The 13,993-nt window shown below is 38.4% G+C and overlaps 1 protein-coding gene across 1 annotated transcript in view; it reads right to left on the bottom strand.

Moving 5' to 3' along the window:
* Nucleotides 1-13,993, bottom strand: part of BTBD1 (BTB domain containing 1) — a 47,074-nt gene that overhangs the window by 16,997 nt on the left and 16,084 nt on the right. The window contains exon 4 of the mRNA XM_068991080.1: nucleotides 6,409-6,606. Within this exon, the coding sequence (XP_068847181.1) occupies nucleotides 6,409-6,606 (198 nt within the window). The remainder of the gene's footprint in view (nucleotides 1-6,408; nucleotides 6,607-13,993) is intronic.

Here is a 13,993-nt window from a genome sequence, read left to right as displayed (position 1 = left end):
AGATCATGAAAAACACTCTCAGATACATACCATATACCTATCTAAAGAAAGTAATCAGGAATACACTTGGGATGAGCACTAAAACCAATACAACCTATAGTTAAGAAGTTGTATTTTTGTAGCATGTTGTGTGGGTGTACAATCTACCTATAATAGTCAAAGGGTGAAAGGATGAAACATCATACTAACATTCATATCTGAAATAGGGAAGGCAAATAAATACTGTTTTATTATGAAATGGAGAATTAAGAAAATTGAAGGGGAAAAAATTAAATGCACAATTTATTACTTCCTAATCTCTAGAAGGAAAAAAAAAGTGTTAAACACACAAAAGCAAAATAGAGAATATAAAGGGAATTCTCCCCAAAACATTTTTGAAAAATATAATACAGAATAATATGCACAACAGAAAATAGCACACGTAACAGCAAAAGAAGAAATGTTATTTGACTACATAAAAATATTAAGAAGTCTGCAGGATGGAATAACCTACTATGGGTTTCGCTGGTGGCTCAGGTGGTAAAAAATCCCACTGCAATGCAGGAGACCCAGTTTCGATCCCTGGGTCGGGAAGATCCCCTGGAGAAGGGAATGGCTACCCACTCCAGTATTCTTGCCTGGAGAAATTACAGATGAAACAGTACATAAAACAGTTATTTCACATTAACAGTGAACAACTGAGACAGTAAACTGAGATTATGCCCTATATTTGTCATCACTTTCCCCCTTGGAATATTTGCTGATCTGCTTCACATAGCTATAATGTCACACAGAAATGGGCAATCTAGAAACTATACTAGTCCTCACTCAACTGAAGAGACAAAAAGCCACCAAGGCAGCCAGACAATGATCTGGAAGAGAATACTTAATAGACAAACAAGAGCAACATCTTGTGCATCACTTCTCCTTGAAGTATTGGTCAATTCCTAAGCTATGCGCAAGCAAGAGAAAACCATGACACCAAGAAACCAAGCAGAACGGAGCTGCTAAGGGATAAACACTTAAACAGAAATTTGTCTTAATGTTGGGAAGAAAAATGCCCAAATATTTGAAAATTAAGCTACGTATTTATAGCCCTTGGATCAAGAAAAAAATTACCATGAAAATAATTTGTATTGAATGGCAATGAAAATACAATATATCAAAATTTCTGGGGGAAAAATGGATGTTTAGACAGAAAACTAGACATGAAAAGAATAAAGTTGAAAGCCACTGTTTTGAGTATATCTCAAAAAGTCATAATGACTAAGTAAATAATCCCCAGCAAATTAAAATTAAAGGAAATAATAAATAAAAAAGCAGAAATTAGTGAAATGGAAAACATATATACAATAAAGAAAATTAATAAAGCCAGACGTCAGTTCTTGGAAAAAATTAACAAAATGGATAAACTCCTAGGCAAGGCTGATTAAAGGTACAATAAATCAGTATCAGAAATGAAATAGGGGACATAATTTAGATGTCACAGAGATAATAAAAGGATATTATGAAATTCACATTAATAAATTAAAGGTCTAGATGAAACTGTTACAAAAATAGGAAACCTGAAAAGTCCTACTCTATTCAAGAAATTGAATCTCTAATTAAAATACTTCCACAAAGAAAACACTAGATCCAGATAGCTTCACTGATGAGTTCCTCTAAACAATTAAGGAAAAATAGCACCAATTTTACATAAACTCTTGAATACTGAAAAAAGAAATATTCCTAAGTTTTGCATGAGTCCAGCGTAAACTTGATAATAAAAAATCTGATCATTTCATTACAAGAAAGGAAAATTATAGACTAATTTCTCTCATGAAGCAGTCCTAAAAATATTTTTTAAATTTGGTAAAGAGCATCTAGTGATATATAAAAAGAATAATGCATGACAACCAAGCCAAAGGTTTAACTTGGAAAATCAAACAATGCATATTAAAAAAATTAAAGGGGAAAACTGCATCACTATCTCAACAGAGGAAAAACATTTGATAAAATTCATGATAAAACTCTTAGTAGAGTAGTAATAGCAGGAAACTTTCTTAATCCAATAAAGGCTATCTGCAAAAAATTTACAGCAAGCATAAATTCCTCTGTTGGGAAATACTGAAAACTTTCTGCCTAAGATGAAATAATATAAGATATTCACTTATCTGTACCTCTTAGCATGCTCAAGCTTCTAAGTCATACAGTAAGGCAAGAAAAAGAAATGTCTAACAGAATTATCATTGTTTGCAGATCAGATAACTGTACATGTAGACTATGCACAATGAACTACAAATGAATTACTAGAATTTGTGAATTTAGCAAGCTCAGTATAGGATACAAAGTCAATACAGGAAAACCAACTGCACTTCTACTGGCAAACAATTAATTAGGACATGAAAATTAAAAAACCAATCACTGTAATAACATTTAGCAAGTCAAATATGTACAGAATAAACCTACCAAAAAAAAAAAAAAATGCAAGACCGCTACCAGAAAACTCAAAATATTAATACTACTGAGAGAAATTTTTAAAGACTTAAAGTTTATGGAATAGAAAACAGAGTATCATAAAAATATCAATTATCCCCACACCAATCAATGGATTCTACGCAACTCCAATCAGAAACCCATGACTGTTTTTGGGTGGAAACTAACAAGCTGCTTAAAATGTTTATATGAAAATACTTAAGACCAAGAATAGCCAAGATAATCCAGAAGAACAAAGCTAGAGGATTTTCACGATCAGAGGAAATGAAAACTCCACAGATTTGGTTCAAGTAAAAACAATACAACAGCAGAGTAAACATTACAGAAATAGATTCATTCATATATAGTGAGATGATTTACAAAAGTTAGCACTGCCGTAGCTCAGTTGGTAAAGAATCCGCCTGAAATGCAGGGGACCCCGGATTGATTCTTGGGTCGGGAATATCCGCTGAAGAAGGGATAGGCTACCCACTCCAGTATTCTTGGGCTTCCTTTGTGGCTCAGCTGGTAAAGAATCCACCTGCAATGCAGGAGACTTGGGTTTGATCTCTGGGTTGGGAAGATCCCCTGGAGAAGGGAAAGACTACTCCAGTCCAGTATTCTGGTCTGGAGAATTAGTCCATGGCGTCACAAAGAGTTGGATACTGAGCAAGTTTCACTTTCACTATCACTGTTGCTGGCTCAGACAGTAAAGAATCAGCCTGCAATGTGGGAGATGAAGGTTAGATCCCTGGCTCAGGAAGATCCTCTGGAGGAGGAAATGGCAGCCCACTCCAGCATTCTTGCCTGGAAAATTCCATTGACAGCGGAACCTGGAGGGCTAAAGTCCATGGGGTTGCAAAGAGTCAGACATAACTGAGCAACTAATACTTTCACTTTAGCACTGCTGGGCATGGGGGCAAGGATAGTTTTTAATATATAGACACATGGGGAAAAAAATGAATCTTGACCCCTAACCTCACACCACACACGTGTGGGGAAAAAAGAACACAAAAAACAAAAACCCAACTAGATTACAGACTGAAAAGTTAAATGAAAAACAATAAACTTCCTAGAAGAAAACCTAAGAGAATATCTTTTATCACCTTGAGGCAGGTAAAATTTCTTAAGGAAGACATAAAAAGCCTTGACCTTAAACAAAAAGATTGATAAATTCATTCATTAAAATTAAGATCTTCTATTTATAAAACGACAACATTAAGATAATGAAAAGACAATTCACAGACTGGGGGATATTAGCTGTATATACACACATTATATATGTGTCTAACATATTCTGGATACAAGTATTCTGTCAGATTATATACATCGAACAAAGCTAGTGGAGGTGATGGAATTCCAGTTGAGCTGTTTCAAATCCTAAAAGATGACGCTGTGACAGTGCTGCACTCAATATGCCAGCACATTTGGAAAACTCAGCAGTGGCCACAGGACTGGAAAAGGTCAGTTTTCATTCCATTCCCAAAGAAAGGCAATGCCAAAAAATGCTCAAACTACCGCACAATTGCACTCATCTCACATGCTAGTAAAGTAATGCTCAAAATTCTCCAAGCCAGGCTTCAGCAATACGTGAACCATGAACTTCCAGATGTTCAATCTGGTTTTAGAAAAGGCAGAGGAACCAGAAATCAAATTGCCAGCATCCACTGGATCATGGAAAAAGCAAGAGAGTTCCAGAAAAACATCTCTTTCTGCTTTATTGAGTATGCCAAAGACTTTGACTGTGTGGATCACAAGGAACTGTGGAAAATTCTAAAAGAAATGGGAATACCAGACCACCTGACCTGCCTCCTGAGAAACCTACACGCAGGTCAGGAAGCAACAGTTAGAACTGGACATGGAACAACAGACTGGTTCCAAATAGGAAAAGGAGTACGTCAAGGCTGTATATTGTCACCCTGCTTATTTAACTTCTATGCAGAGTACATCATGAGAAACGCTAGGCTGGAAGAAGCACAGGCTGGAATCAAGATTGCCAGGAGAAATATCAATAACCTCAGATATGCAGATGACACCACCCTTATGGCAGAAAGTAAAGAGGAACTAAAAAGCCTCTTGATGAAAGTGAAAGAGGAGAGTGAAAAAGTTGGCTTAAAGCTCAACATTCAGAAAATGACGATCATGGCTTCTGGTCCCATCACTTCATGGGAAATAGATGGGGAAACAGTGGAAACAGTGTCAGACCATTTTTGGGGGCTCCAAAATCACTGCAGATGGTGACTGCAGCCATGAAATTAAAAGACACTTACTCCTTGGAAGGAAAGTTATGACCAACCTAGACAGCATATTAAAAAGCAGAGACATTACTTTGTCAACAAAGGTCCGTCTAGTCAAGGCTATGGTTTTTCCAGTGTTCACGTATGGATGTGAGAGTTGGACTGTGAAGAAAGCTGAGCGCTGAAGAATTGATGCTTTTGAACTGTGGTGTTGGAGAAGACTCTTGAGAGTCCCTTGGACTGCAAGGACATCCAACCAGTCCATTCTGAAGGAGATCAGTCCTGGGTGTTCATTGGAAGGACTGATGCTGAGGCTGAAACTCCAGTACTTTGGCCACCTCATGCGAAGAGTTGACTCACTGGAAAAGACCCTGATGCTGGGAGGGCTTGGAGGCAGGAGGAGAAGGGGACGACAGAGGATGAGATGGCATCACTGACTCGATGCACATGAGTCTGGGTGAACTCCAGGAGTTGGTGATAGACAAGGAGGCCTGGCATGCTGTGATTCATGGGGTCACAAAGAGTTGGACATGACTGAGTGACTGAACTGAACTGAACTGAATGGAGAGGATATGAGGAAACTGGAATGAACTCTTGACTAAGTTTGGTATTTGGCTATGAACTGTTACAACTACTTTGGGCCACTGTTTGGTAGGATCTACCAATGCTAACATATGTACACTCTGCAACTTTGCAACGGTACTGCTCCCACTCAATAGAAATGTTCACATATAGACACCAAGCCACAGGTATAAGAATATTCTGCATGGTGCCATATAGAAACAACACAAATGTCCAACAGTAAAGTGGATAAATAAACCATGGTTCATCCATACAGAGGATGCAGCAATGAAACAGTGTGTGGCTTTGCCATACACAGCCACAGACATGAATCCAACAGACATAGTGTCAAGAGAAAGAGGCCACACACAAAGAATACATGCTGAATGCATGGCTTCCTTTACAGTAAGTTTAAAAACAGACAAAACTCATTTATAGAAGCCAGAAAGAGTCATCTTTGGGAGGGAGATAAAAGACTAGGAGAGACATGCATGATGGAGACTGGAGGGATATGATAATGTATTATAAAGAGGTATGTGTGGTCACATAGGTGTGTTCACAGTATTTATCCACTTTACTATGTAGATGTTATAAACAATTTACAGAAAGAAAAAAACAAATTATTCCAACCAGCAAAAACAACTTGGGAGAATACTGGAACATAATAAGAAAAATCTGAATACCTCAATAGAATAAAAGTCATGAATGTTAAGAAAAAAATACAAATGGCCAATGAACATAAAGAAGTATAACTGTAAACAATTATGAGTTTTTTTCTTTTAAATCAATCTGGCCATGACTTAGAAGCAGACTATACTCAGTGTTGATGTGGGAAATAAGAACTGGTCACAGAACTAAGAAGCATCAACCCTAAGAGTCAGAAAGATCTGTCATTGTAACTCTGGGTAAGGTGCTTAACCCCTCCCAATCTTAAACCTATAAGATACCGTTTAACTTCTATGTATTTATAATATTTTTTAATGATATAAAATACATAATTTAAAAAATACAAATATATAACCTATAATATTATCTTCAAGGGCTATCAGGAGAACTGGAGGAAATTACACACACAAATGTATATACACATAAATAGCTTCTTTTTCTCTCTCACACAGGGAGACTGACTGCCCATTGCAATAGTTTCAAGTAGATTTTGGACAAGTTATAGCCTTACCTGCCGCAAACTCCTCAATGGTCATCAGTGGGAAGCGGATCAAGGACAGTGCTTTCCCCAGAACTTTCTGCTTGTTTCCAAAGGTCATAGGCAATTGTTGTCTTTGACATTCTGCTTCTGCCCATCGTACAACAGCGCCAAAAAGTCGACATTCTCTAATACTAAGAGTGTCTCTTTCTAGAACTGCACAGAGTGTGTCTACAAGTAATTTACAAAAATAAGTCAAATTAGGAATATTTTGCTATTTAACAAAATACTGACAAATATACTTATATTAAAATTTCAACTCTCAATAAAAAATAGGTTACTTAAAAGCTATAGATTCTATATTTTAAAATATTAAAGAATTAAAGTAACTGCAAAGAATTCTTTAAAAAATTACAATAAGGTTAATATTGAACTTATTTTAATATATGAAAGCCTACATACAGTATCTCCTTATATATTTCATGCCATTTATAAGCAAACTCAAATATCCAGGATAAGAATAGTAAGTCAGAGAAAAAGGCTCCCAATCAGTAATGAACAAATTTATAAATTTGAATTCATAGTTGAACAAATGCAACTACAGATTACAGTTAATTAATTCATTCAGCAAATATTTCTGATTAATCACTCACAATGTGTCAGGTACTATGTTAGACACCAAGGATACATCATTAAACAAAAAGGTTTAAAAATTCTTTCCTTCATGGAGCTTACGTTCTAATGGGGGAATCATTAAATAAACATAAGTAACTTATAATGTGTCACATAATAAATGTAGGAAAAAATAGCAGGGTAAGTGGAATAATCAGAAATGTAGCTTAAAACAGGATAGTTTGGATCGGCCTCATTTGAGCTAAGATCTGAAGGAGGCTTTGGGTCAGGGTTGGTAGGCCAGATAGACATCTCGAGAGAAGCAGCACTCCAGGACCAGCCAGTGTGAAGGGTCTTTTATGAGGGTGTGCCTGGCGTGTCTGAGGAAGAACCAGGAGGCCAGTGTGGTGGGAAGTGAGTGAGCAAGAAGGGAAAGCAGGAGGTGAGGAAGCTATAACACGGGGGAAGCACGATGCATTCATAAGGCATCCTGCAGATCATTTGGCTTTTGAATGAAAAAGGGAACCTCTGGAGGGTATTGGGCTGTGACATTTTATGCTCTACAAGGACCACCCTGGAAGCTGTGATAAGAAGAGATGGTAACAGAGGCAAGAGTGGAAACACTATCAGTAGGGAGGTTCTTGTGGGGTTCCAGGTGAGAGGTGATGGTGGCTTGGACCAGGCAGAAGTGGTGAAAAATGACAGGATTCAGGGTATATTCTGACAGGAGACAGGAGACTTCCTAACAGATTGGATAAAGGGGTGACAGGAAGCCTAAGTCCAGGGTAACTCTCAGGTTAATGGTAAGCAATGGTGGGCTGACAGTGGCACCAACTGAGATGAGAGCAACTATGCAGAAGTGGGGTGGGGAGAGGAAGTGGTGAGAGGCTGAAGTTTAATTTTGGACTTCAGTTTGAAGCCCTATTTGACATCTGAGTATAAATGTCATGACCGTAACTCAGGCCCTCACTCAGAATCCTTTTCCTCTTATCATGGGCAAAATTAAAATAGGCTGAGTTATTTTTAAGCTACAGTAGACCAGAAGCGGTAAGTTCAGAGAAAAGGGCTTTAGAGGTTAACTTATTAACATGAGATGACATGCTGCAATCTAACAGGGACAAGAAGAGAGGAAAACTCTGAAAAGTAGACAGAAGTACTTGAAAAGACAGTGTGGAGTCTTTTACACAAAGAGAAAGAGATGTTAAAAAAACTTCAGAGACCTGGCGGTTTCAGTTTACAACAACTGATACTGATCATAATGAGTACTAATAACCACAAGAATCCTAAATTACAGTCAATATGTATTGTTTAATAAGGACAAGCAAAATAAAACATTTTTTAGGTATCTTTCTCAAATGGCCAAAATGAAAGTCTTGTTTCTTTAAAAAAAAAAAATTGTTCAAGATGTACAGAAAAAATTTCTTAAAGAACCTTATTTTCTAAAGACCCTCAATATAGTAGGCACTATTATAAAATATCTAACAATTGTATTTTAAGTTTAAATAAAAACAAGGATAGTATATTGCAGAAATCAATGAAAACATTAAAATACAATTAAATTGCCCAGAAACACACACCTCAGAAAAATTTGTTAAAAACAAAATTTTATTCTGCAGTGGCCTACACATTCATACCAGAACCAAATATTGATTTAATAACAAACACAGGTATCATTCCAGCGAAGACGTCACAGTCCCTAGAACAGAGAAGGGGCTCAACAGTATGTTAAAAATGAAAAGGTTAAGCATAACCCTTTGATTTTTAAAAACTCAAGCTTTTTTCTTCTCTAACAGCTGAGTAGATGTGTATAAACTAAGGCCCCAGGAAAACTCAGAAAATGAATGTAAATCAATTAAATCAATATACCTCAATAGTTGTAGAATTAGGAAAACATCATTACCGTAATATTTAATCATTCGATAGAAAAACAGACAACTTTCAACATACATGTTTCTACCTTGTATGCTAGTAACTGCAGTAAAGATAAACACAGAAACTTAAAGACTTGAAAAAAAAAAAGGCACATTATACTGCCCCTGGCATAATGTAAATTGATTCTGTTCAACCAAAGGATGTATTATCTTTTTCCTTTGACAGAATGCTGCAAGAGAAACAGTATCTCACTACTTGTAAAAAGGTAGGCATATCCCTCTAGAGCACATATTCAAACGCCAAAGGAGAAAAAGCACCCCCAGAATGTAAAACAGCTGTTGAAAAAAAGCTCCTGAAGCCAGGGCTTGCTTCCTCTTAGCCCTGGACTGCTCTTTCATTCCCAAGTCTTAACAAGTACACTTGAGACAAACTAGACTATGAGGTGAGAACGCATAGGTTTTCTACTGACAGATGTGTTATAATAAGAAATGACAGCTGAGAGCCTAATAAAGATCATGAAAGCACATAAGATTATATTTATATACATAATACAATACTGGGTTTAATATAAACCACTGCCAAGTCAAATTCAATCAACAAATATTTATGGGGTTTTCATCCTGTGCAAGGAGCCTACTTCAAGACTTCCAGGACCCAATGGCATGACTAATGTAGAAGCTATTTACAAAACAGCTTCTTGGAGTGAGTCACTCTGATGCCGGCAGCATCATTTCACGTGAGAGTAGACTGAAGTGGAGCACCTGACGCCCCTTCAAAGGAAAGAAACTGGGATTGAGTCATGCTTCCTTGCCAATGGGTGGAGTGCTCAGGGTTCTCAAACATCCAGTAACTCAACAAAAACTCAAGAGCACACAATGTGTAGGTGCTGGGGAGGAACCTAATGTAGTGCCTCCCCGTCAGGATAATGCAGAAGAGTATAAATCCTTCCCATGATAATATGCAAGAGACAGGGAAACCAAAACAGAGATGTTACTGTAAACAGGAATATATTAAATTTCATGGAAGGGGAACGGTAGCAGCTTTTAAGAAAGGAGTCTCTGCAGAGTTATAATCTGAGCCAAGACATGAAGACTGAGTAAGAACCAGCCAAGATGGGAAGGAGCGGCAACATTCTAGACGCAGCCAATCAGTCTAAGAAATATTAACTGAACACGTATTGTGTTCTACTGCTTTCAGTGTTGGAGGTACAGTGGTAAACAAGACAAAGGAGTTTAGAGTTTAAGAAGTTTACAATCTAGAAGGGGAAGGTGGACAATCAACATATACATAAACAAAGCCCCAGACAAGATAGTCAGAGAGTGATACATATTAAGAGAAAAAGAAATCTGAGTAATGGAACAGGGATTGTTTAGGGGAATGTGGTATCTACTTTAAGTAGGTGTGAGATGGCACATCTCAGGTCTCCTTTAACCTAAGATCTGAATGATTAGAAAGAACGAGCCATATAAAGAAGCTCCAATACTCCGTCATCTGATGCGAAGAGGCAACTCATTGGAAAAGGCCCTAATGCTGGGAAAAATTGAGGGCATGAGGAGAAGGGGGCAACAGAGGATGAGATGGTTGGATGGCATCACTTACTGAATGGACAAGAGTCGGAACAAACTTTGGGAAATAGTGAAGGACAGGGAAGCCCTGCATGCTGCAGTCCATGGGGTTGCAGAGTAAGACACGACTGAGTGACTGAACAACAATAATACAAAGATTTAGAGTGGGGAAAAGGATTCCAATCAAAAGGAACAGCAAATACAATGGCTCAAAAAATAAAAATAACTGGCCAGTGTATATGGAACACAGCGAATAAGGAACAGAATGGCAGGGGACAGGTGAGAGAGAGAGAGTTAAGTAGTGACTGCCAGCTCTTTACAAAACTTGTTTTCTCTTCTTCCTGGGATGTGGATCATCTGCATCTCCTCGCTTCCCCAAAGTGAGGAGGGGTCTGGTGACTGAATTCTGTCCAGTGAAGTAAGAGCCAAAACAAGGGTGCCATTTCAAGGCCAAAGCTCATAAAACGTTGGTGTTTTCCCATCTGTCAGCAAGGTACAGATAATAACTCAGCCATAGGAAGTAGCAGAAAGCTAATCACCAGCCAGGGATACTGCCTCGGACTGCTGTCTGAGTGTGAAATCAATTTCTTTGTGTTGGAGTTTATCTGTGCAAATATGTTGAGCTTGCATTTTGGGGTATATCTGTTATCAACACCATGGCCAAGCGTAGCCTACCCTAATAAAAGGCCTAATCATGTAGGATCTTGTAAGCTTTGTAAGCAATTTGAATCTTACTCTAATTGCAATGGGAAGACACTGGAAGCCAAGGAGGTGATACAATTTGCTGCTATGTAGAGAATGGACAGGATGAAAGCAGGAGTGAGTGGACAAGACGAGAAGACAACCCTCAGGATGGGAGAAAATAACTGCAAATGAAGCGACAGACAGAGGATTAATCCCCAAAACTTAAGCAGCTCTTGCAGCTCATTACCAGAAACACAAACAACTCAATCAAAAAATGGGCAGAAGACCTCAACAGACATTTCTCCAAAGAAGACATACAGATGGCCAACAAACACACAAAAAGATGCTCAAAACTGCTCATTATTAGACAAATGCAAATCAAAACCACAATGAGGTATCATCTCACACCGGTCAGAATGACCATCATCAAAAAATCTACAAACAATAAATGCTGGAGAGGGTCTGGAGAAAAGGGAACACTCTTGCATTGTTGGTGGGAATGTAAATTGATACAGCCACTATGGAGAACAGTGTGGAAATTCCTTTAAAAACTAGGAATAAAACTACCCTATGACCCAGCTGGAGAAGGCTCTAAAAAGTTCCTTGAATAGCAAGGAGATCAAACCAGTCAATCCTAAAGAAAATCAACCCTGAATATTCAATCGTGGAAGAACTGATGCTGAAGCTCCAATACTTTGGCCACTTGATGTGAAGAGCCAACTCACTGGAAAAGACCATGATGCTGGGAGAGACTGAGGGCAGGAGGAGAAGGGGGTGACAGAGGATGAGATGGTTGGATGGCATCACTGACTCAATGGACATGAGTTTGAGCAAACTCCAGGAGACAGTGAAGGACAGGAAGCCTAGTGTGCTGCAGTTCATGGGGTCACAGTTGGACACAACTGAGCGACTGAACAACATGACCCAGCAATCCCACTACTGGGCATATACCATAAGAAAACCATAATTCAGAAATACTCCTGTACCCCAATGTTCACTGCAGCACTATTTATAACAGCCAGGACATGGATGCAACCTAGATGTCCATTGACAGATGAACGGATAAAGAAGTTGCAGTATACATATACAATGGAATACTGCTCAGCCATAAAAAGGAAGAAACGAGTCAGTTGATCTGAGGTAGATGAACCTAGAGCCTGTTATACAGAGTGAAATGTCAGAAAGAGAAAAATAAATATTCACACATTAATGTATATATATGGACTGCAGAAAAATGGTATTGATGAACCTATCTGCAGGGCGGGAATCAGACAGATGTAGAGAACGGAACTGCGGACACAATAAGGGAAGGAGAGGGTGGGATGGATTCAAAAAGTAGCATTGAAACATACACCTTATCATACGCAAAACAGATAGCCAGTGGGAAGATGCTGTATCGCACAGGGAGCACAGCTAGGTGCTCTGTGATGACCTAAAGGGGTGGGATGGAGGAGTGGGGGGTGGGAGGCAGGCACAAGAGGGAGGACACACACACACACACACACACACACTGATAGCTGATTCACAATGTCATATGGTAGAAACCAATACAACATTGTAAAGCAATCATACTCAAAAAAAAAAATAATAATAAAGTAAAAAAAAAGAGTGAGTGGCAGCAGGGAGACAACAGGAGAGCACAGAGCTTATCCAGGTGAATGAGAACAGTGATTTAGACCAGACGGGAGCAACAGACAAAGTAAGACATAGTCAGAACTAGGGATACTATTTTTTAGGGGGGTGGTGGGGTGTGAGCTGCACCATACAGCTTGTCATATTTTAGTTCTCCGACCAGGGACCGAACATGGGCCCAGCAATGAAAGCACCAACTCCTAGCCACTGGATCACCAGGAATTTCTCCAGCATACATTTTGACTGGAGAGCAGAGAACATATGCTGATAAACTGCATGTGGAGTATGAAAGAGAGTAGCTAAAAATAACTTCCAGGTTTTTAGTTATGCATGGTGGTGCCATTAAGGAAGAGCAAAAAAAAAAAAAAAAAAAAAAACTGGAAAGGAACAGAAAAGATAATGGGGAGTATGGGACAATCAATGGCTTTCTTTTAGCTGTGCTATTGGAAATGCCTATAAAATCTCCAAACGAAGATGTCAAGTAAATAGTTGGCTACACAAAATTTGGAGCCCAGAATAAGATAAAAGTTATTTTGGGCTTATTAGATGATGATGATATTTAGAGTTATAGGCTGGATCCTCTCTTTCTGCTACCCTACATGACAAAATTCAAACTCCTGAGCCTATGACTGCATGGCCCCCACACCCTGGATTTCACTTGCCCTGCACTGCCCATCCTCTACACACACTTTCTTCATGTGGTTCTACCTGCCTCTAATGCCCTCCCCTCTTCACTACCCAAATACTATCCATTCCCTAAGGCCCATGTCAGAACTTCCTGTGCCAAGATTCTCCTAACATCCCATTATGAGGAGCTCTCTCCACATTTTGGATTTGCGTAGTAATTATTTTCTATGTATCTAGTTCCGAAAAGGCGAAAAGACATTTTGCCATATGTCATCCTTTCTATGTAATGTCTTAATATTAATTTTCACATATTTCTTCCCTGATTCTCCAAAAAGATGACAGTTTCCTAAAGAAAAAAAAAATCAAATCTTACCCTTCTTTGTATTTCTTATAGGGCCCTGATATAATGCTATGCATATGGTGAGCATTTGTTTGATCTGATCTCTTTTAAAAGGCAATGAGGTAGTTATGACTTTTAGGACTATTTCAGCAAAATAAAGAAAGCAAAACTCTTAAAGAGGCAAACTTAAAATCACTTGGAAAAACCACTGATTTAAAAACAGCTCCTCTGCCAACAAGGCTCACTAGTAACGCATTACTGTACTCAAAAGGTTAACATTTTAATT

This window comes from Capricornis sumatraensis, chromosome 19, assembly GCF_032405125.1.
Source record: "Capricornis sumatraensis isolate serow.1 chromosome 19, serow.2, whole genome shotgun sequence".
NCBI lineage: Eukaryota > Metazoa > Chordata > Mammalia > Artiodactyla > Bovidae > Capricornis > Capricornis sumatraensis.
The sequence above is the reverse complement of the archived record's forward strand: the minus strand, read 5'-3'. Positions and strand labels throughout refer to the sequence as shown.